The sequence below is a fragment of the Hypomesus nipponensis genome, chromosome 27, assembly GCF_054491055.1.
Source record: "Hypomesus nipponensis isolate SF chromosome 27, ASM5449105v1, whole genome shotgun sequence".
NCBI lineage: Eukaryota > Metazoa > Chordata > Actinopteri > Osmeriformes > Osmeridae > Hypomesus > Hypomesus nipponensis.
Genome location: NC_140387.1, coordinates 151175 through 171658, shown reverse-complemented (window position 1 = coordinate 171658; position 20484 = coordinate 151175). Strand labels below are relative to the sequence as shown.

At 48.8% G+C, this 20484-nt stretch overlaps 1 protein-coding gene and 1 long non-coding RNA gene across 2 annotated transcripts; both read left to right on the top strand.

The window, feature by feature from the left end:
* The first annotated feature begins 218 nt into the window (after positions 1 to 218).
* ralgdsb (ral guanine nucleotide dissociation stimulator b) lies at positions 219 to 17243 on the top strand. Its single transcript, XM_084694069.1, has 19 exons — positions 219 to 485; positions 3613 to 3917; positions 4260 to 4334; positions 5174 to 5367; positions 5481 to 5602; positions 7306 to 7521; positions 7661 to 7764; positions 8569 to 8653; positions 9245 to 9319; positions 9970 to 10056; positions 10197 to 10229; positions 10440 to 10561; positions 11460 to 11555; positions 13811 to 13901; positions 13983 to 14087; positions 14602 to 14676; positions 15347 to 15592; positions 15889 to 16003; positions 16315 to 17243. The coding sequence occupies exons 1-19, from the start codon at positions 297 to 299 to the stop codon at positions 16488 to 16490; spliced, it is 2511 nt and encodes an 836-aa protein (XP_084550195.1). The 5' UTR covers positions 219 to 296; the 3' UTR covers positions 16491 to 17243.
* Positions 17244 to 17508: 265 nt separating this feature from the next.
* On the top strand, positions 17509 to 20252 carry LOC146220187 (uncharacterized). The gene is made up of 2 exons (XR_014750832.1): positions 17509 to 18383; positions 18540 to 20252. It is a non-coding gene; the product is annotated as an uncharacterized LOC146220187 (long non-coding RNA).
* The last annotated feature ends 232 nt before the right edge of the window (positions 20253 to 20484 follow it).

Here is a 20484-nt window from a genome sequence, read left to right as displayed (position 1 = left end):
CAAAGCCTATTATAGGCCTATTGTACAGAACGGGTTAGGGTCAGAGTTAGTCCAATGCAACACTCCGGTGCTAAATGACACCACAAGCTTTATAACGGGGTGGTTCTGTCGGTCGGGGGGAGGAGTCGAAGAGAAAGCCTGGATGTCCAAACAGATATGTAAAGGATCCATTCAGCCTTCGTGACTCACACAGATTCAGGCTATCCTCTTTGTGTGAAAAATTGTGTGTCAGTCGTATCCCTTCATGGAGTGAAAAGGTCGGTTTTCGACATTGTTACTGCCGTGGCCGTACACCCATGGTTTATCTAACGGGAGGGCCGTGTGAGGCGCGCGGCAAGCAGGCGTCTCCAGATGGGATGTTTGACGCCACCGCTTGGAGGATCCGTCACATCTGGGAGGGGGTGAGGCTTGAGGTGGCGGGGGACGCGAGCCCCGTGGTCCTACACAGTTTCACACAACTGGACCCCGATCTTCCACTCTTGGAGGTAACAAAAATGCCACAAATGCAGAGGCACCTTCATTTGTGTTTCTGATTGATGTGTAACACCTAAAGGCTGCTTTATCCACCCACAGTGAATACACAGTTCAGATGCAGCCTGTGTGTTAGTAAAGCCTACAGGTTTGTGTGGGGTAGTATGCGTGCAGTAACTTCTGTGAGTCATGTAGGATCCCCGCTGTGTTTTCTCTCTGCAGACTGTTGTTGACCACATGCTTCCAGGCTGTGATGAGAAGGAGAGCTCACTGCTTTGTGCTGTATCAAGTACCAGCAGATACAGTCCTAACACCAAATTTAAATGTAATGTCATAACACTTAACATATAATGCACAGTGTTAAACTCTTAATTGGATGTTTGTGAGGAATCTTTGATGTCCTTTTTGTAACAATATTTTAGTGTATATGGAAGTAGAGTTGTGTACGTATTAGTGTGTGTCTGTTAGTGTGTGTCCAGTCTGTTGTGCCTACACAGTCCTGTACTGAACTCACAGAGGTGGCATACAAACTCGGACATCTTCACTGCACACTTCCCATATTTAACCTCCATGATTCTGTAACATGGCTGTTTGCTGAGGGATACTCATCAGGCAGCAGGAGGAGAAAGGTGTCGCAGGGCTGTGGGGCTGGGGGCTGGGGGCTGGGGTCTGGGGGCTGGGGGCTGGGGAGGCTGGGGGCTGGGGGCTGGGGGCTGGGGTGAGGCGCTGCTATGTGTGTTCAGAGTGGAGACGTCAACATCTCTGTCTGCTAGAGCTCATTCATCCCTCCCTGGGTTTCCTGTCCAGTGGTTTTCCTCAGCTTGACCGATGATTCAGCTGACCAGCTTGTTCTCTCTACAGCCAGATCTCCTTCAAAAAAGATCTATAGACTTAGAGGAGTAACAAGTTGTGTCTCACCCAGGAGGAGGGCTGTGTCTGGTCTCACCCAGGAGGAGGGCTGTGTCTGGTCTCACCCCGGAGGAGGGCTGTGTCTGGTCTCACCCCGGAGGAGGGCTGTGTCTGGTCTCACCCAGGAGGAGGGCTGTGTCTGGTCTCACCCAGGAGGAGGGTTGTGTCTGGTCTCTCCCAGGAGGAGGGCTGTGTCTGGTCTCACCCAGGAGGAGGGCTGTGTCTGGTCTCACCCAGGAGGAGGGTTGTGTCTGGTCTCTCCCAGGAGGAGGGTTGTGTCTGGTCTGAGTAAAGGAGGGAGGGAAGCTGATAGATTGCTGATATCTTCCTCACCACCTCTGCTTGATATCTGCGCCAGTTAGGTGCCTGTTTCTACTGTATCTACTGCCTGCCTTCAGTCTTCATCCCCTGGAATCTCCTTGACTTATCTCTTGATGTATGGCTGCTGGGAAATTTAAACATGACTGAAAACACACTGTCTGATCAACATACCCCAAACACTGCTGAGGTCTGGGGGGAGGGGAAGAGAGGAAATATTTGGTTGCAAAGTCAAATGAAAGTTGGACCAACAATTCACCCTTGTGGTACCCCTTGTTCAGCAGCCCTCCCTGCTCATTCCTGCCCTTCATGCAGACGTATTATAATGCAGGGGTATTATTCTTTCGGATTCCTGCACACGGGCATCAGAGCTAGAGAAACACACCAAGCAGACTGCTGTGAGAACACACACCCAGCCGGCTGGAGTCAAAACACACAAACAGCAGAATAAAAACACACACACCCTTAGTGGCATCATGTTTCAATGCCTGACAACTCCTCTTGAATCGTAAGAAGCCCCACGCTGGAGCAGCAGACAGGAGCTCAGATGGGGACACTGGGTGTTTGAGTGTCCAAAGGCAGCCAAGCACAACCATGCCGTCCTGAGTTAGTTTGAGCTGCTTGGATATATCTGATTCACTACTGTCATGTTTACAAAGGTGTTGGCCTAATGTTTCATGCACTGCTTGAGTCAGCGGCTCAGGAGAGAGGGACATGTAGCGGTTGTGTACTCCTCGTGCGTTTTGTATTAATGGCACCAGTTTGTATGTAACAGATGTGGTCTTGCTCTGCCATAGGTACACTTGGCCAATGTTCGCCCTTCGCTGGGATCAAAACCTGCCACCTCTGGCATCCCAAGCGCGAGTCGCAACCACTACCAGCTACTCCAACAAAAATCGAGCTATTTGTTGACGTGGGTGGCCTTTTACATACTTGAGGAGTGAGTTTAACCTGCAACACTCTGTCAGAGGGGGACCAATGAAGAGCAGAATGGAAGACAACAAACCTGACACCTTTGTCAGGACATGGACCTGGTGTTCCGAACAAAAAGAACAGTTTATCCAAGTTCAAGAGGAAGTTGAGAGGTTTTATATGGTATTGAAGGATGAAAAGGAAGCGGATGGGTTATGGCAGGAGAGACAGGTTGACATGTTTATGGTAAGTGGATGGAAACACGTGAGTGTGTGTGTGAGTGAGTTGTGCTGCTGTTGTTTAAGCTACCTCATTCCTTCCTCTCCTGAGTGAACATTCTGTTCGTTATCCAGCTCCCCTCCTCCACCAGACACAGACTGCTGTCTGTTATGCTGACCTTGCCTTTATGTGGGAGCAAATTACAGTAGTTTTCAATAAGCGGACAGTTTTATTGTGTGAAATATTAGAAGATATTATAAATGGACCTATTAGGGAAAAGTAGGTCAGCATGTTGTGCAGTGTTGGGTTGCCAGGTGATATGGGGCAGTGTTGGGTTGCCAGGTGATATGGGGCAGTGTTGGGTTGCCAGGTGATATGGGGCAGTGTTGGGTTGCCAGGTGTTATGGGTGGCAGCTGTAATGATTCATTCAAGTCATAATGTTATTCACTGTTACTACTGTTCTACTTATCTTGACCGGTATTTCCCCCGTTATTTCTAAGGTGTGCATGTCGACTGAACAGGAATGTGCTGACTGGGTATTGGCTAACACAAGAGGTTAAACAAGCTACTTTTAGGCAATATCTGTCATGCCCTCTAGAACCAATAACTGGGGAGTTTCTAATAAAAGTTCAAACTTCGATACTTTATCAGATATAAAATCAGTGCATTAGCAATTGCACTGATGTGATCTTAAGTTCCTATTTTAGCCTTCCAATATAATACAATCTGATATTTAACTTTGACATTGTATGTCAACATTGTTCGTGTTCGTCCGCTTGCAGAACGCGACACAGGAGATCTGGGAGGAGGTGGAGGAGGGGGCGGTGTACTCCATCACGCTGAGGAAGCTGCAGATGCACCAGGCGCCCAGCAGGGGGCAGCGCTGGCTGGGCGCGGACGCGGATGCGGCCCTCAGCCTGTACGAGACGTGCAAGGTGCGCACCATCAAGGCGGGGACGCTGGAGAAGCTGGTGGAATACATGATGGCTGCCTTCCGGGGGAACGACTCCACCTACGTCACCATCTTCCTCTGCACATACCGCTCCTTCGCCTCCACCAAGCAGGTGCTGGACCTGCTGCTGAACAGGTGGGCTCTGGGGGCCAGGGTGAGGTGGGGGGGAGTGGAGTGTTTAGGGGGACTGTGTGTGTGTGTAGGGGGAACTATGTTTGTGTGCTAAGGCGGTTACCAGGTATGCTAAGCTAACTTATGTGTTTACCAGGTATGCTAAGCTAACTTTATGGTTACCAGGTATGCTAAGCTAACTTATGTGTTTACCAGGTATGCTAAGCTAACTTCTGTGGTTACCAGGTATGCTAAGCTAACTTATGTGTTTACCAGGTATGCTAAGCTAACGTATGTGTTTACCAGGTATGCTAAGCTAATTTATGTGGTTACCAGGTATGCTAAGCTAACTCATGTGTTTACCAGGTATGCTAAGCTGCAACACCTCCCAGGATCAGAAGGCTACAGACTGACTCATGATGACCGGACCGAACTACGGAAGTAGGTTTAGCCCCCAGTCTCTCACTGGGGCTTTGCATCTAGATACAAGGTTTATAGAGTGATTAAGCAGTCTCCATACCACTTATAAAAGATGTGGCTACAGCTCAGTGGAAGAACATTATGGTTTATATCCCCCTGTGTTTTAGTTTAAAAGCATCAGCCAAATGAACACATTAATATCAATCTGTAATCAGACTGGTATGATAGATTAATCTCTCCTGTTTGGTCGAGTGGACAAGGCCTATACCGTAGCGACTAGTTGCTCCCAAGAGTACACCAGAGATTGCAGGAGACCAAAATCAAGCACATCTATAGAAATGTAAAGAACAGAAAGGATGTGATGTAGATCCTTTTACATTAGGCCTGAAGAGGCTGTGTCCACAGTGTGTTGGATCCATTGTTCAAACTTGAATGCTGCTCTGTATCACATTGCACACGTCATCACCGACATACATAACTGACCTATATCTTTGGGAGGAAATAGCATTTATATCTGTCCTGTCCTCAGGGTTGTGTGCCTACACAGAATAAATATCAGGCTGTAAACCACGCAGAGTAAACCACGTAAACATTCTCCTGTCGTTTGACTCCCTTCCTGTGTAGTCTGACTCTTCCTGTGTAGTCTGACTCTTCCTGCGTAGTCTGACTCTTCCTGCGTAGTCTGACTCTTCCTGTGTAGTCTGACTCTTCCTGCGTAGTCTGACTCTTCCTGCGTAGTCTGACTCTTCCTGCGTAGTCTGACTCTTCCTGCGTAGTCTGATTCTTCCTGCGTAGTCTGACTCTTCCTGCGTAGTCTGACTCTTCCTGCGTAGTCTGACTCTTCCTGTGTGTTTCTTCAGCACCATCTCGTCCATCCTGGGCGCGTGGCTGGATCAGTATTCAGAGGACTTCTGGAAGCCTCCTGAGTACAGCTGTCTCCGCCGCCTGGTCTCCTACCTCCACCTCAACTTCCCGGGCTCTGACCTGGAGCGCCGCGCCTGTAACCTTCTCGCTCACTTTCACCGCCGGCAGTTGCAGGAACCCGAACACGAGGGTGAGACTCTGCTGACCTCTAACCCCTGCCCTCTAACCCCCAGCATGACCTCGATCACTATCTCTAATCTGACTACTAACCCCTGACCTCTAACCTGTGCTGTCATCCCTCAGTGCTGGACCATGGCCCCTACACCTTCACCCTGCTGGAGGAGAATGGCTTTGAGGATTACCGGCCGGACTTCCTGACCTTCGACCCCACAGTGGTGGCTGAGCAGTTGACCCTCATGGATGCAGTAAGAAACCTCCATATTGTTATGAACTTAGCCTCGCCAGATCCTTACTCACACCACTAGAACTTCACTGCACCATGAAGCAGTGTGTGTTGGTGTTTAGTGCACTGTGTGTGTGTTGGTGTTTAGTGCACTGTGTGTGTGTTGGTGTTTAGTGCACTGTGTGTGTGTTGGTGTTTAGTGCACTGTGTGTGTGTTGGTGTTTAGTGCACTGTGTGTGTGTTGGCTCCATTCATTGTTTTTACACCAGGGGCCTCATGTAGAAAGGGTTGCGCAGCTTTCATACCAGAAGATGGCGTACGGCCAAAACTCGAAACAGAAATATTCACATGTATAAAACTGGTCGTACGCCAGGTCCTGCGCACCTTTCCTTTTTAAATCACAATCAACGTGAGATTGAACAAGTAACTGACCCCGCCTTGCCTCCTCCGATAAATGAATATGCAGATGGACTGTAAATGAGCTCCTGAGGTAATTTCTTTGTCTGAATTACTGTATATCTCTGAATAAACGCTGCACCAAAAATGAACGTTATTTAATAAACGCCGGAGCGTTTCTTAAAAAAAATACGGTAAAATGGCTAAACACACAAAAAAGAAAAAAATCACAGACTGTGAGATTGAGGTTCTGACAACAGAGGTGGAGGTGAGAAAATGTGTCCTGTTTGGCGGCCTGTCATCAGGTATTAGCGACAAAAGAAAGTCGTTGGAGTGGAAAACTGTCACTATTTGCGCCCTTCCTTGTTTTTAAACAGTAGCACTTTGAGATTTAGCTCAATGTAAAGTGCATTACAAATAAAATCATTATTATTATTATAGGGCCATAAATGCTGTGGGTTCGGAGAACCGGACCATGGCAGAAATTAAGAAGAAATGGTCCGATGTAAAACTTTAAATTAAGAAACGAGTGGTGATGCATTGTAAAAGCATGGCAGCTATAGGTTTAGAGTGAAATGGATTTCCTGAGTGATTTTGTCGTTCGTTTGACACCCTCAAGTTTAACAGAAGTTATTAAGTGGAGGCGGATTAAAGAGAAGGCTATATAGCATTTCCCGTTTTGGGTTTTGGCATATTGATGTGATCATCCACATCAATGATCAAACTTTTATTTTTATGTTTTTTGAATAGTCAACGTCATAAACGTAGTAGTTGAAACTTTATTTTGTTATATTTGGTGAGTTTCGGCACTTTTCAGTTAGAATTTGCCACGTTACAGAGCCAGACAAGACTTTAACGACGGTCCGCACATTCTAATGTCTGCTCAAAACTTTCTGTGATTCAAACTTTCTGTGTTTCATTCTCACGTAAAGTAAATCTTTATACATCACAAAGTGTGCATGAAAACCAGCGTTTGCAAGCTTTTTGTGTGTACGCAACGTTTATACATGAGGCCCCAGATGTTTATTTTTTCACTTCCAGCCATTTAGTGGATTAAATGTATTTTTCCAAACCTGTCTAGTGTGTTGAGATCCATTCACCCCTCTCCCCCTAACGCTAACCCTGGTGCTCAGAGATGAGCAGCTCCGAAGCCTGCTGGATAACCAGGAAGTTACAGGAATAAAACTCAGGAAGTCTCTCTCCCCTTCCTCTCCCTTCTCCTCCCCCTCCTCTCCCTCCTCTCTCTCCCTCCTCTACCTTCTCCTCCCCCTCCTCTCCCTCCTCTCTCCCCATCCCCTCCCTCCTCTCTCCCCCTCCTCTCCTACACAGGAGCTCTTTAAAAAGGTGGTTCCGTATCACTGCCTGGGCAGCATCTGGTCTCAACGCGACAAGAAAGGCAAAGAGCACCTAGCTCCGACCATCCGAGCCACCGTCACCCAGTTCAACTGTGTCACCAACTGTGTCATCGCCACCTGCCTGGGCAACCGCTTGCTTAAACCCACACAGAGGGCCAAGGTGGTGGAGCGCTGGATCGATGTGGCCAGGGTGAGGCGCTGGTGTTACATGGTTTATATTGTCTCTGGAGCCTGCTTTATCATGTCATGTGTTCATTTAAAAACACGTCTGGCTCAAGCCCGTCACGGTTACAAAGGCTTTTATTTGTTACTTTTGTATTTTGTTTCAGGAGTGTCGTATTCTGAAGAATTTCTCCTCTCTGCGGGCCATCCTCTCAGCTCTGCAGTGCAACCCTGTTCACCGGCTCAAGAGGACCTGGGATGAAGTGTCTAGGTATCATAGCAGGGTAGCTAGCACTGGGATGGTACATAGCAAGGTAGCTAGCACTGGGATGGTACATAGCAGGGTAGCTAGCACTGGGATGGTACATAGCAAGGTAGCTAGCACTGGGATGGTACATAGCAGGGTAGCTAGCACTGGGATGGTACATAGCAAGGTAGCTAGCACTGGGATGGTACATAGCAAGGTAGCTAGCACTGGGATGGTACATAGCAAGGTAGCTAGAACTGGGATGGTACATAGCAGGGTAGCTAGCACTGGGATGGTACATAGCAGGGTAGCTAGCACTGGGATGGTACATAGCAAGGTAGCTAGCACTGGGATGGTACATAGCAAGGTAGCTAGCACTGGGATGGTACATAGCAGGGTAGCTAGCACTGGGATGGTACATAGCAGGGTAGCTAGCACTGGGATGGTACATAGCAGGGTAGCTAGCACTGGGATGGTACATAGCAGGGTAGCTAGCACTGGGATGGTACATAGCAAGGTAGCTAGCACTGGGATGGTACATAGCAGGGTAGCTAGCGCTGGGATGGTACATAGCAAGGTAGCTAGCACTGGGATGGTACATAGCAAGGTAGCTAGCACTGGGATGGTACATAGCAAGGTAGCTAGCTCAGGGTGGTTTATCAGACATTACGTTCTTTGTTGAGCTAGTTGGGAGCAAGGCCCAGACCTGAGCAGTGTTGTCTGACAGACCTCTCTTCTCTCTCTCTCTCTCTCTCTCTCTCTCTCTCTCTCTCTCTCTCTCTCTCTCTCTCTCTCTCTCTCTCTCTCTTTCTTCTCTCTTTCTAACAGGGAGAACTTTCGGATATTCCTTGAGCTATCGGAGATTTTCTCAGATGAGAATAACCACTCGTTGAGCAGAGAGCTGCTGGTGAAGGTACCGATACCGTGTGTGTGTGTGTGTGTGAGAGGATCTTACACCTTACCTTACGGATGTTATGTGATATGGTATAATAATATAGTATAATGTTGCCCATCCATATTATAGACATATCCTACTTCCTTCCTAGGTCTATCTCTACCTACCAGTCACATTCATCTGTATTTATCTGTGTCTCCATCTATACCTGTGTCTCCATCTGTACCTGTGTCTCTATCTGTACCTGTGTCTCTATCTGTACCTGTGTCTCTATCTGTACCTGTGTCTCTATCTGTACCTGTGTCTCTATCTGTACCTGTGTCTCCATCTGTACCTGTGTCTCTATCTGTACCTGTGTCTCCATCTGTACCTGTGTCTCTATCTGTACCTGTGTCTCTATCTGTACCTGTGTCTCCATCTGTACCTGTGTCTCTATCTGTACCTGTGTCTCTATCTGTACCTGTGTCTCTATCTGTACCTGTGTCTCTATCTGTACCTGTGTCTCTATCTGTACCTGTGTCTCTATCTGTACCTGTGTCTCTATCTGTACCTGTGTCTCTATCTGTACCTGTGTCTCTATCTGTACCTGTGTCTCTTGTCTCTGCTCAGGAGGGAACATCTAAGTTTGCCACTCTGGAGATCAACCCCAAACGAGCCCAGAAGAGACAACAACCAAGACACCTGGTAAGGAGGCAGGGGGGCCCGCAGTGGGGGCCAGGAGAGGGGGCCAGGAGGGGGGGCCAGCAGGGGGGGCCAGGAGAGGGTGCCAGGAGGGGGGGGGGGCAGGAGAGGGTGCCAGGAGGGGGGGGGCAGGAGAGGGTGCCAGGAGGGGGGGGGCAGCAGTGGGGGCCAGGAGGGGGGGCCAGGAGGGGGGGGCCGGGGGCGGCCCGGGATCAGATCACAAGCAGCCATGTTGGGGACAGCAGGGCCACTGTCAGCAAAGCTGGAGAGTTAACTCAGGCACTGGAGGAGAGGGGGGGGGCTGTGTCTGTGGTCAGAGGGAGGGGGGGCTGTGTCTGTGGTCAGAGGGAGGGGGGGCTGTGTCTGTGGTCAGAGGGGGGGGGGCTGTGTCGGTGGTCAGAGGGGGGAGGGCTGTGTCGGTGGTCAGAGGGGGGGGGGCTGTGTCGGTGGTCAGAGGGGGGGGGGGGTGGGAGGGATAGATTAGCTCTTCCTGTCCACAGTTATGGAGCAAACTGCCCTCTAGTACGCATTGTAGGAACTGCTTGTTTCTTTTAGTCTAATGTGAAGTTCTCTGCTCTGTGTGTGTGCGTGTGTACATCTGTGTGTGTGTGTGTGTGTGTGTGTGTGTACATCTGTGTGTGTGTGTGTGTCAGAGTGTGATGCAGGGCACCATTCCCTACCTAGGGACGTTCCTCACAGACCTGGTGATGATGGACACGGCTATGAAGGACTATCTGGACGTGAGTCTCAACAAACAGCATCATATTAGAATAATATACACAAGATACTAAATATAAATATAGAAAACAGTGTCATGTTGTTCTTCTGTGACCTGTAATAGCAAACATCCTGTTGTGTTGTTCTGTCTTCCTGCTCACAGGGAGGACTCATCAACTTTGACAAGAGGAGGAAGGTAGCCTGCTGCTCTGGACCACAGCATGCTGGATGTAGATCCATAGATTATAGAGCTGCTGGATGTAGATCCATGTAGACCTGTAACCCCCTTACCTCCTGACCTGTAACCCCCTTACCTCCTGACCTGTAACCCCCTTACCTGTGTCCTCCTGACCTGTGACCTCCTGACCTGTGTCCTCCTGACCTGTGACCTCCTCATGTTCTGCAGGAGTTTGAGGTGATCGCCCAGATCAAGCTGCTGCAGCTGGCCTGCAACAACTACAACTTCACCAGGAACACCCGCTTCAGGGAGTGGTACTCCAGCCTGGACAAGCTCACAGAGGCAGAGAGGTAAGAGGGGAGGAGGTAGGAGGTGAGAGGGTAGGAGGTGGGAGGGGAGGAGGTAGGAGGTGAGAGGGTAGGAGGTGGGAGGGGAGGAGGTAGGAGGTGAGAGGTTGGGAGGTGAGAGGGGAGGAGGTGAGAGGGTGGGAGGGGAGGAGGTAGGAGGTGGGAGGGTAGGAGGTGGGAGGGGAGGAGGTGGGAGGGGAGGAGGTAGGAGGTGAGAGGGTAGGAGGTGGGAGGGGAGGAGGTAGGAGGTGAGAGGTTGGTAGGTGAGAGGGGAGGAGGTGAGAGGGTGGGAGGGGAGGAGGTAGGAGGTGGGAGGGTAGGAGGTGGGAGGGGAGGAGGTAGGAGGTGGGAGGTGGGAGGGTAGGAGGTGGGAGGGTAGGAGGTGGGAGGGCAGGAGGTGGGAGGGGAGGAGGTGAGAGGGTAAGAGGTGGGAGGGTGGGAGGGGAGGAGGTAGGAGGTGAGAGGGTAGGAGGTGGGAGGGGAGGAGGAGGTGAGAGGTTGGGAGGTGAGAGGGGAGGAGGTGAGAGGGTGGGAGGGGAGGAGGTAGGAGGTGGGAGGGTAGGAGGTGGGAGGTGAGAGGGTAGGAGGTGGGAGGGGAGGAGGTAGGAGGTGGGAGGTGAGAGGGTAGGAGGTGGGAGGGTAGGAGGTAGGAGCTGAGAGGGTACGAGGTGGGAAGTTGAGGAGGTAGGAGGTGGGAGGGGAGGAACACCATGCTAGATCTTCATGCCTCCTAGGGTGTCCGGTGAGAGAGTGCTAGTGGTAGACGGGTTGAAAGACAGAACAGGGATAGAGACCTCCAGACGTGTTAACCACCCCTGCTGTCCTGCCTTTACACATGTTAACCACCCCTGCTGTCCCGCCTCTACATATGTTAACCACTCCTGCTGTCTTGCCTCCACAGCTACAGCCAGTCCTGTGAGATTGAGCCTCTGTCTGAATCTGCCTCCAACACTCTGAAGGCAAAGAAGAACACGGGGATAATCAAGCGTTGGAGCGAGTGAGTCTCTCCCTCCTCATCCCGTCATCTCTCCCTCCTCATCCTGTCATCTCTCCCTCCTCATCCTGTCATCTCTCCCTCCTCATCCTGTCATCTCTCCTTCCTCATCCTGTCATCTCTCCTTCCTCATCCTGTCATCTCTCCCTTCTCATCCTGTCACCTCTCCCTCCTCATCCTGTCATCTCTCCTTCCTCATCCTGTCATCTCTCCTTCCTCATCCTGTCATCTCTCCTTCCTCATCCTGTCATCTCTCCTTCTTTATCCTGTCATCTCTCCTTCTTCATCCTGTCATCTCTCCTTCCTCATCCTGTCATCTCTCCTTCTTCATCCCGTCATCTCTCCCTCCTCATCCTGTCATCTCTCCCTCCTCATCCTGTCACCTCTCCCTTCTCATCCTGTCATCTCTCCCTCCTCATCCTGTCATCTCTCCCTCCTCATCCTGTCATCTCTCCTTCCTTATCCTGTCACCTCTCCCTTCTCATCCTGTCATCTCTCCCTCCTCATCCTGTCATCTCTCCCTTCTCATCCTGTCACCTCTCCCTCCTCATCCTGTCATCTCTCCTTCCTCATCCTGTCATCTCTCCTTCTTCATCCTGTCATCTCTCCTTCTTCATCCTGTCATCTCTCCTTCCTCATCCCGTCATCTCTCCTTCTTCATCCTGTCATCTCTCCTTCTTCATCCTGTCATCTCTCCTTCTTCATCCTGTCATCTCTCCCTCCTCATCCTGTCATCTCTCTCTCCTCATCCTGTCATCTCTCCTTCCTCATCCTGTCATCTCTCCCTTCTCATCCAGTCATCTCTCCTTCCTCATCATGTCATCTCTCCCTCCTAGTGTTGCTTTCATCAACAAAAATTATGACTAAATATCGTTGTCAACGAACCATTATCACGTGTCGAAAACGAGACGACAAAATGTTATAACGTTATTTTGTCTCGTTTATTTGCGTTATTATTATTAGCCAGCTCATGAGGCTGTGGTTAATGTGTGTCATTATAACGTTAGCTTTAGACGTTAGCTTTAAACGTTAGCTTTAGACGTTAGCTTTAGACGTTAGATTTAGACGTTAGCTGAAAACTACTGAGAGTATGAGACAAAAGTTTGTGACTAGTGTGTTTGTGTTTGTTTGTGAGAGAGTGTAAATTGGGTTAACACAAACACTAGTTTGTATACTGTGTGTGTGTGTGTGTATTTGTTTGTATGAGAGAATGTAAAGTGGGTTCTTAGTTACTACCTGACTGACTGCATTTGTACTAAGCAGGGGCGATTCTAGGATCAGACCTTTAGGGGTGCTCAGCCCCCAATGAGAATGTAACATGGATACAGTGCCTTGCATAAGTGCTAAACCCGCTTGCTAATAAATTACTAATTTCACTGGATAACAATTAATACATTTATGTATTATGCAAAATATTGAATGAATGAATAGTAAGGATGTCCCTTTCTTCATGAACTACCAGCATCAAATAATAAAAAACAATATAGATGTATTATTATTATTGTTATTTTTAGGGGTGCTGAGATGAAATTTAGGAGTGTTTGAGAACCCCTAAAAAGGGTCTAAAATTGCCACTGGTGCTAAGCATCCCTTGTTGGCCAAATACTGTAGCTAGTTTTGTCATTCACATAGCAATCACACTGAACTGAATGTGGCATCAACAATATGACTTTGAATACCTTATTCTAGACCAATACATACATTTAAACAAATAGTTTTGGCATTAACATTCCTCCCGAGATTACTGCTTAGACTACTTCTGTTTTGATTAAAGGGAGACTAAAATACAAACTTAAACTACACTAAATGTCATCAGTTTTCATCGACTAAAACTAGACTCAAATGTCAGCAGTTTTTGTTGACTAAAACTAGACGGAAAATCAGGAATAAGTCTGACAAAATGACTTAAATGCTCAGACTTTTAGTTGACTGAAACTTGACTAGACTAAAAAGAGTATGAACGTGACTAAAACTAATAAAAACTAAAATTACAGCTTGACACAAAGACTAGACTAAAACTAAAATGCTGCCAAAAACAACACTACTCCCTCCTCATCCTGTCATCTCTCCCTCCTCATCCTGTCTTAAAACCTCCCTGGTTCATACAAAGCCACTTGGTCTGGAAAATCTTAATTTGGATTTTATTTTATTATAGTGTCCTTTTGATTATCATCCTCTTTCTACCTCTTCTCCTCTGTCCCTCCCTTCCTCCCTCTCACCCCACTCCCCCACCTCTACCCCCCCCCCCCTCCCCTCAGTCGCCAGCCAACCAGTACCGAGGCAGGATCGAGCAGCTCCCACTCCAAGTCGTTCGACCAGCTGCGCTACGCCTCATGCCTGGGGGGAAGTGTGGAGGGGGGAGGGAGAGAGGGGAGGGGGGAGGGAGAAGGGGGAGGGGGGAGGGAGAGAGGGGAGGGGGGGAGGGAGAAGGGGGAGGGGGCAGACTCCTTGAGTGTCACCTCCGCTGGTTCTAGCAGCTCCGATGTGGAAGAGGTCAGCTTCATCTCACACTCACCCGACGCCCCGGAGCGCAAGGTGAGACACACACACACACACACACACCTACATACACACACACACACACCTACACGCACACACACATCACGAGGTGAGGGACACACACACACACACACACATCACGAGGTGAGGGGGACACACACACACACACCTACACACACACACACACACACATACTGGTAGAACTACATACTATACAAGACACACTGAAATAAATAAATACTAGTACAAATATGTACTATTCTAGATACACTTATATACCTACATATCTGTGCTTGTGTGTGTTCCTTTAAATCGCTATCTTCTACCTTGTGATTCATCATTTATAAGATGTAACACTGTTTAATCGTATTCACCATTAAGATACTATATCCTGCACATTATGCAAAATCCCGTCAGACTGAGGATATGTAACGACAGCCGTATCATTCTGTAGCACTGACCCTCATTGTAGAGTAAGTGCAACTCATCCCGCACGGAGCGCCATATTTGAGAGCCTCTGGTGACTGCAGCTTTTAATTCCCTTTTGTAGACCTCCACGCCTTCCGTAAAACATTCCAATTCTGCGTTAGGAAAGTGTGGCCCCTTGCCTGACCTGGCACCCACGGTACTGCCTCCTCGTCCTGTACCACTTCCTGTTTCACTTCCTGTTTCACTTCCTGTTTCACCTGTATTAACTGGACCCATTTCACTTCCCCACTGACCATGGATTTTGATTTCTGCTGTATCATTTTGTGTTATTTCATCCACATCTTAGTGGCAATTTTGTTGGATGTTTCATCGGTGGTGATCCATTAGCTTTGTTTGGTTTCATACATTCTGGGTGTGGGTGTGTTGTGTGTCTCGACTGAGTTCATCTTCATACAATATTCCGGGGTTGTTGTGGGTGGGGTTTGCATTCTATCTAGAAGTCAGGTCAGTTGTGACTGTGTGCTGAAAACATGCTGTTGCTTGGATTATTCAGTTCTGGTAACAATCTGGTAGAGAAGTGGGACCAGGCCTGGTGATACCCTAGGTTGCTCCTGGGACCAGGTCTTGGTCCAAGATCACAAACATTGATTAATTTGGAGTATAAAGTAGTCCAGGTGAGAGACAACAGTCTCTGCTCTGTGGGGTCCCTGAGGTCAACACTCATCAAGAGTAAAACAACCACTAGACATTATTCATTTCCATGAAACAGAATGAGAGAGTTGAAGAGAACCCAGCTGTGTTGTCCAGGATGTTGAGTGTGTGTTAGCTGTTGTCTGACCACCCTAACCCTAACCCTCCTCTCCCAGTTCTGGGAGTCGACCTCCCTGTCGTCGCTGGACGCGTCCGGCCTGGGCTCTGGCTCCGGCTCCAGCAGTGCCTCCTCCTCCTCCATGTCCTCCACGCCAGGTTCCCGCTCACACAAGCGCTCCGTCTCTGGGGTGTCCAGCTACTCCTCCCTCTCCCTGCCACTCTACAACCAGCAGGTGGACGATTGCTGCATCATACGGGTCAGCCTGGACGTAGACAACGGAAACATGTACAAGAGCATCCTGGTGAGGAGGGGAGGGGAGGGGAGGAGAAGAGGGAAGGAGAGGGAGAGGATGAGAGGGGAGGGAAGGGGAGAATAGGGAAGGAGAGGGGGAGAGGAGGGGAGGGAAGGGGAGAGGGAGGAGAGATGAGGGGTGATGAGAGAGGAGGAGAAGAGAGGAGACTCAGTGAGATGGGAAGGGGAGGGGAAAGAGAGAGTGAGGAAGGAAGTTGTGGAGAAAGATTATCGCGTTATAGGTTGTGATTGGTGGTGTTTATGAGCAAGCCAATTCTAATGTACGTGTGCCTCATGTGACCCCAGGTGACCAGTCAGGACAAGACTCCGGCGGTGATCAGGAAGGCGATGGTGAAACACAACCTGGACCGTGAGAGACCAGAGGAATACGAGCTGCTGCAGAAGATCTCAGATGAGAAAGGTCTGACCACTAGGGGGCACTGTACACCTAACCATCTGTTATGAAGACACACATCTGTTATTAACAACATTCTGTCAATGAAATAGATTATTAACACCATATTTCTGTTAACAACATGCATCTGTTATTAGCAACATAGATCTATAACTAACAACATCAATCTATTAATGAAGTTTGTTATCAGCAACAGATATCTGTTCTGGACGTTAAGTGATTTAGTGAACTTTAGTTCTGATTCAGTCCTCAGGCTGGTAAAGATGCTTGTGTTCCAAGACAAGGTGTCATCATGTATGTCCCTCTGTCCTCCTCAGAGCTGAAGATCCCCGACAACGCCAACGTGTTCTACGCCATGAACTCGTCCGCCAACTACGACTTTGTCCTGAAGCGCCGAGGGTTTCCCCGGGCCGCCCGGCCCAAGCACGGCTCCAGCTCCACGCTGCCTCGCATGAAGCAGAAAGGCCTGAAGATTGCCAAGGGGATCTTCTAACCCTAACCCATGAAGAACCACCAGCCCTGCTGGACCCCCCGAGCCCCTCTGTCTGCCGCGAGGGGGCCCTGGCCCCCTGCCGTGAGGGGGCCCTGGCCCCCTGCCGTGAGGGGGCCCTGGCCCCCTGCCGTGAGGGGGCCCTGGCCCCCTGCCGTGAGGGGGCCCTGGCCCCCTGCCGTGAGGGGGCCCTGGCCCCCTGCCGTGAGGGGGCCCTGGCCCCCTGCCGTGAGGGGGCCCTGGCCCCCTGCCGCGAGGGGGCCCTGGCCGGCAGAGCCTCCTGCCTAGCGTCACAACCACAAGCCTTCAGGGACTCATGCAGGAGAGAGGACACTCGCAGCCAGACAACGTTCACAGTTCACAGACACAAGGACCCACGTGGCTCTTTATCAGTGCAGCCAGCTGGAGATACTGTATGTGTTCACACCTGGTGTCTGTTCACTCCTGGTGTGTGTTCAGATATTCTGAGGAACTCCTGAAGCTCCAAGCTGAGCTGTGGACTCAGCCGCTGTGTTGATGCAGCTGTGTTGATGCATCTGTGTTGATGCAGCTGTGTTGATGCAGCTGTGTTGATGCAGCTGTGTTGATGCAGCTGTGTTGATGCATCTATGTTGATGCAGCTGTGTTGATGCATCTGTGTTGATGCAGCTGTGTTGATGCAGCTGTGTTGATGCAGCTGTGTTGATGCAGCTGTGTCTATTCAGCTGTGTTGATGCAGCTGTGTTGATGCAGCTGTGTTGATGCATCTGTGTTGATGCAGCTGTGTTGATGCAGCTGTGTTGATGCAGCTGTGTTGATGCAGCTGTGTTGATGCATCTATGTTGATGCAGCTGTGTTGATGCAGCTGTGTTGATGCAGCTGTGTTGATGCAGCTGTGTTGATGCAGCTGTGTTGATGCAGCTGTGTCTATTCAGCTGTGTTGATGCAGCTGTGTTGATGCAGCTGTGTTGATGCAGCTGTGTTGATGCAGCTGTGTTAATGCAGCTGTGTCTATTCAGCTGTGTTGATGCAGCTGTGTTGATGCAGCTGTGTTGATGCAGCTGTGTTGATGCAGCTGTGTTAATGCAGCTGTGTCTATTCAGCTGTGTTGATGCAGCTGTGTCTATTCAGCTGTGTTGATGCAGCTGTGTCTATTCAGCTGTGTTGATGCAGCTGTGTTAATGCAGCTGTGTCTATTCAGCTGTGTTGATGCAGCTGTTTTTATTGCCTGGTGGAGGGATCTCCTACAGGGACGTAGAGACGGACACGTCCCTATGGGTACCGATACGGACTGGTCACAGGGCTGTCTTGGTTCGTCCCTCTGTCTGGAACTCTGTCCTGTTCATTCAGTCATTCTGACCCAAAGGAGCATTATCGCCACAAACCCTCACTAGCTGCTCCTGTCACTGCTGCGATGCGGCCACCTGCATTTACATCAACTGTCTTTCTAAAATGTTGGTGCTATCAAAGCTACAGCTGCCAGCCAGCCCACCACCCTTCACTTGTCAGGTCTCACCTCTCTGTTAGCCTAGAGTCAGAGTAAGAAAACTAGCTCCACGCGTGTGAGGAACCGGCCTTGCCTCTGGGCTGCAGCTGAGGAGCCAGCCTTGCCTCTGGGCTGGGTAGGATGGTTCCTGGCTCTGGTGATCTAGACATGCTGGGCATTATCAAACTGGCCACTGGAGACAAAATGCAGACTGTTGGAGCCAACATGGCGACTGTTGAACCAGTCATACGGTGTGGGTCAGAAAATACTAAAGGTTTGTAACTGACAAAATGATGACAGTGCTCTTATATTTTCAGAAAGTTATTAGCTCTGAGTCCTGAACCACCTGCCATTAAGCAGGACAACATTCCAGAAAGATCCTGCTTCCTGTCAGGTGACCCTGGGGTTCCTGTCAGCTTAGAAGGAGTGAGGTAAATGATGTTGAGTATGTGATGTCTGTTCAAAACTCAAGTAGGGCAATAGATGGAGAGAGGGAAAGAGAGAGACGGTAAAGAGAGAGAGAGAGACGGGGAGACAGAGGGACATGAATGTTGTATTGCATACTGAAACCGTTGTCTGTGGTCCAGTTTTTTGTGTAAAGGAAAAAAGACGGTCACCTGAGTCTGCCAAGCCAACCCTAACCACCTTTACATCCATCCATAATCTGTTTTCTGTCGACCAGACTGTAGATGGGCATCTACAGTACGTCTGTTGTCCTGTAGTCCACGCATAGGAGAACATGGGCTTCTAAGAGACAGTTGTGTTGCTGGCGAGCATGGCCCAGGGGCAGTACAGCAGTGGAGTCAGACGGTCATCTCCCTCGAAAACATAACCTTGTTTTAGAGCATAGTATCAACCAGGCCGGAGAGGGCTGCAGTGACATAACACTGGCACCTGTGGGATTGTGGGTATTGTTATGTCCTCCGTCTGAGAGAGGGGAGCAGTTTTCTGGTCTGCCATCCCAGTCTATTTCCCCCAGCATCCAGTAGGACCGGCACTGCCAGTATCTCAGCACTTTGTCTCCAGTCAGTGTCCCTGTGGTACTGTCACAGCTTACATACATACTGTACAACAGCCAGCCCATCCTCATCTCTCATCTAAGGCTGCTTCAGAAACTACAGTGACTGTTTGACAGTGACCGTGTTAGACCCTGTGTTTCAGGATCAGCAGGACTCTGTGGCAGCCCTGACAGTCAAACCAAATGACCCTGTGGCAGCCCTGACAGTCAAACCAAATGACCCTGTTAAAGATCCATCCATGAGAACACCTTCAACTCAAACAGAACCTTCTCCACCGCTGCAGGAAGCCAGAGATGAAAAGACAAGCATGGTTTGGTTGTTGGAGGGAAAACATTTGAGATTAATGGGTATAGACTTTTTGTTATATTCACTCACTTAGGAATGGACATATTCAGTTTATATAAAACTTTTCAGTTTACGTTAATCACACATTTGGTTTCAGACTAAGTTGAGGTTTAGAATGTGTCAGTCTCTGTTGTCCATGCATATCAGTTATATCTGAGCGGTTGGGGAAAAAAGATGTCAGCATTTCAGGTTTCACAAATGTTAGTAATATTGTGTGCTTTGTCTGTGTGTGTGTGACCTTGTCTGTGTGTGTGAGTGTGTGTGTGTGACCTTGTCTGTGTGTGTGCATATTGTGTTTGTATTTGAGTGTGAGACAAAAGTACTTTCTGCTGTTTGTATGTGTTGTTATGGTAACAAGGGAAGGGCCAAAGATTGCACAGATCCTTCTGGAACACGCGTCAGAAGCACTGCCTGGTCAGAAGCACTGCCTGGTCAGAAGCACTGCCTGGTCAGAAGCACTGCCTGGTCAGAAGCGACTCTTCATCCTACAAACCCTTTGTGCCATCGCTCTCCGCCACTCTTAAGACTCTCTGTACTTTCTATCGATTACACGTTTAATGTTTTTTCTATGTTGTTTTTGTATTTTTTTGTATTATAAAAGATTGAACATCCTTTGTACTTTATGATTTTTCATTTTCTCCTGTTGTGTGTGTTGTGCATGCGTGCGTGTGGGTGTGTGCACGTTGGCTTTATTTATTAACTTGTAAATATGTTTCGTAGCATTGTACATTTATTTTCTTTTCCCATGTAATTACAAAATTAATATATATGTAAATATGAAGTTTATACCGGTTCACTCGTCCCCATAATAACTGTTTTAATTTGTTTCTGTCTTTTTTGTACAACGATCGGTTGATATTGCTTTTCCCCTTAAAGCGCTATTTGTAATGTTGGAGAAAACCCCACTGAATAAACACTTACTGTGTGACAAAACAACTTTATCTTTTTACCATTAACTGAATGTAACAATGTTAGTGGATTTACTACAATATCACATTCAGCAGGTTTTTACAAGTTAACTTGTACAGTACGCTACAACAAGAATACCTCCACAGATTACTACGATTCTTGTTGATGCAGGAATGTGGGAATAACCTGGGAGAGGTTTGTCTGTGATGCCAGGTTCTATACACCTGTACTCTCAGGTAAAGCTTCAGAGACTGTAGCC

Coding starts and splice junctions, on each gene's coding strand:
- ralgdsb (XM_084694069.1), top strand. CDS start 297: ATGGTTTATCTAACGGGAGGGCCGTGTGAGGCGCGCGGCAAGCAGGCG. Junction 4,335..5,173: donor GACCGGACCGAACTACGGAA/GTAGGTTTAGCC, acceptor GTGTTTCTTCAG/CACCATCTCGTCCATCCTGG. Junction 7,765..8,568: donor ACCTGGGATGAAGTGTCTAG/GTATCATAGCAG, acceptor TCTTTCTAACAG/GGAGAACTTTCGGATATTCC.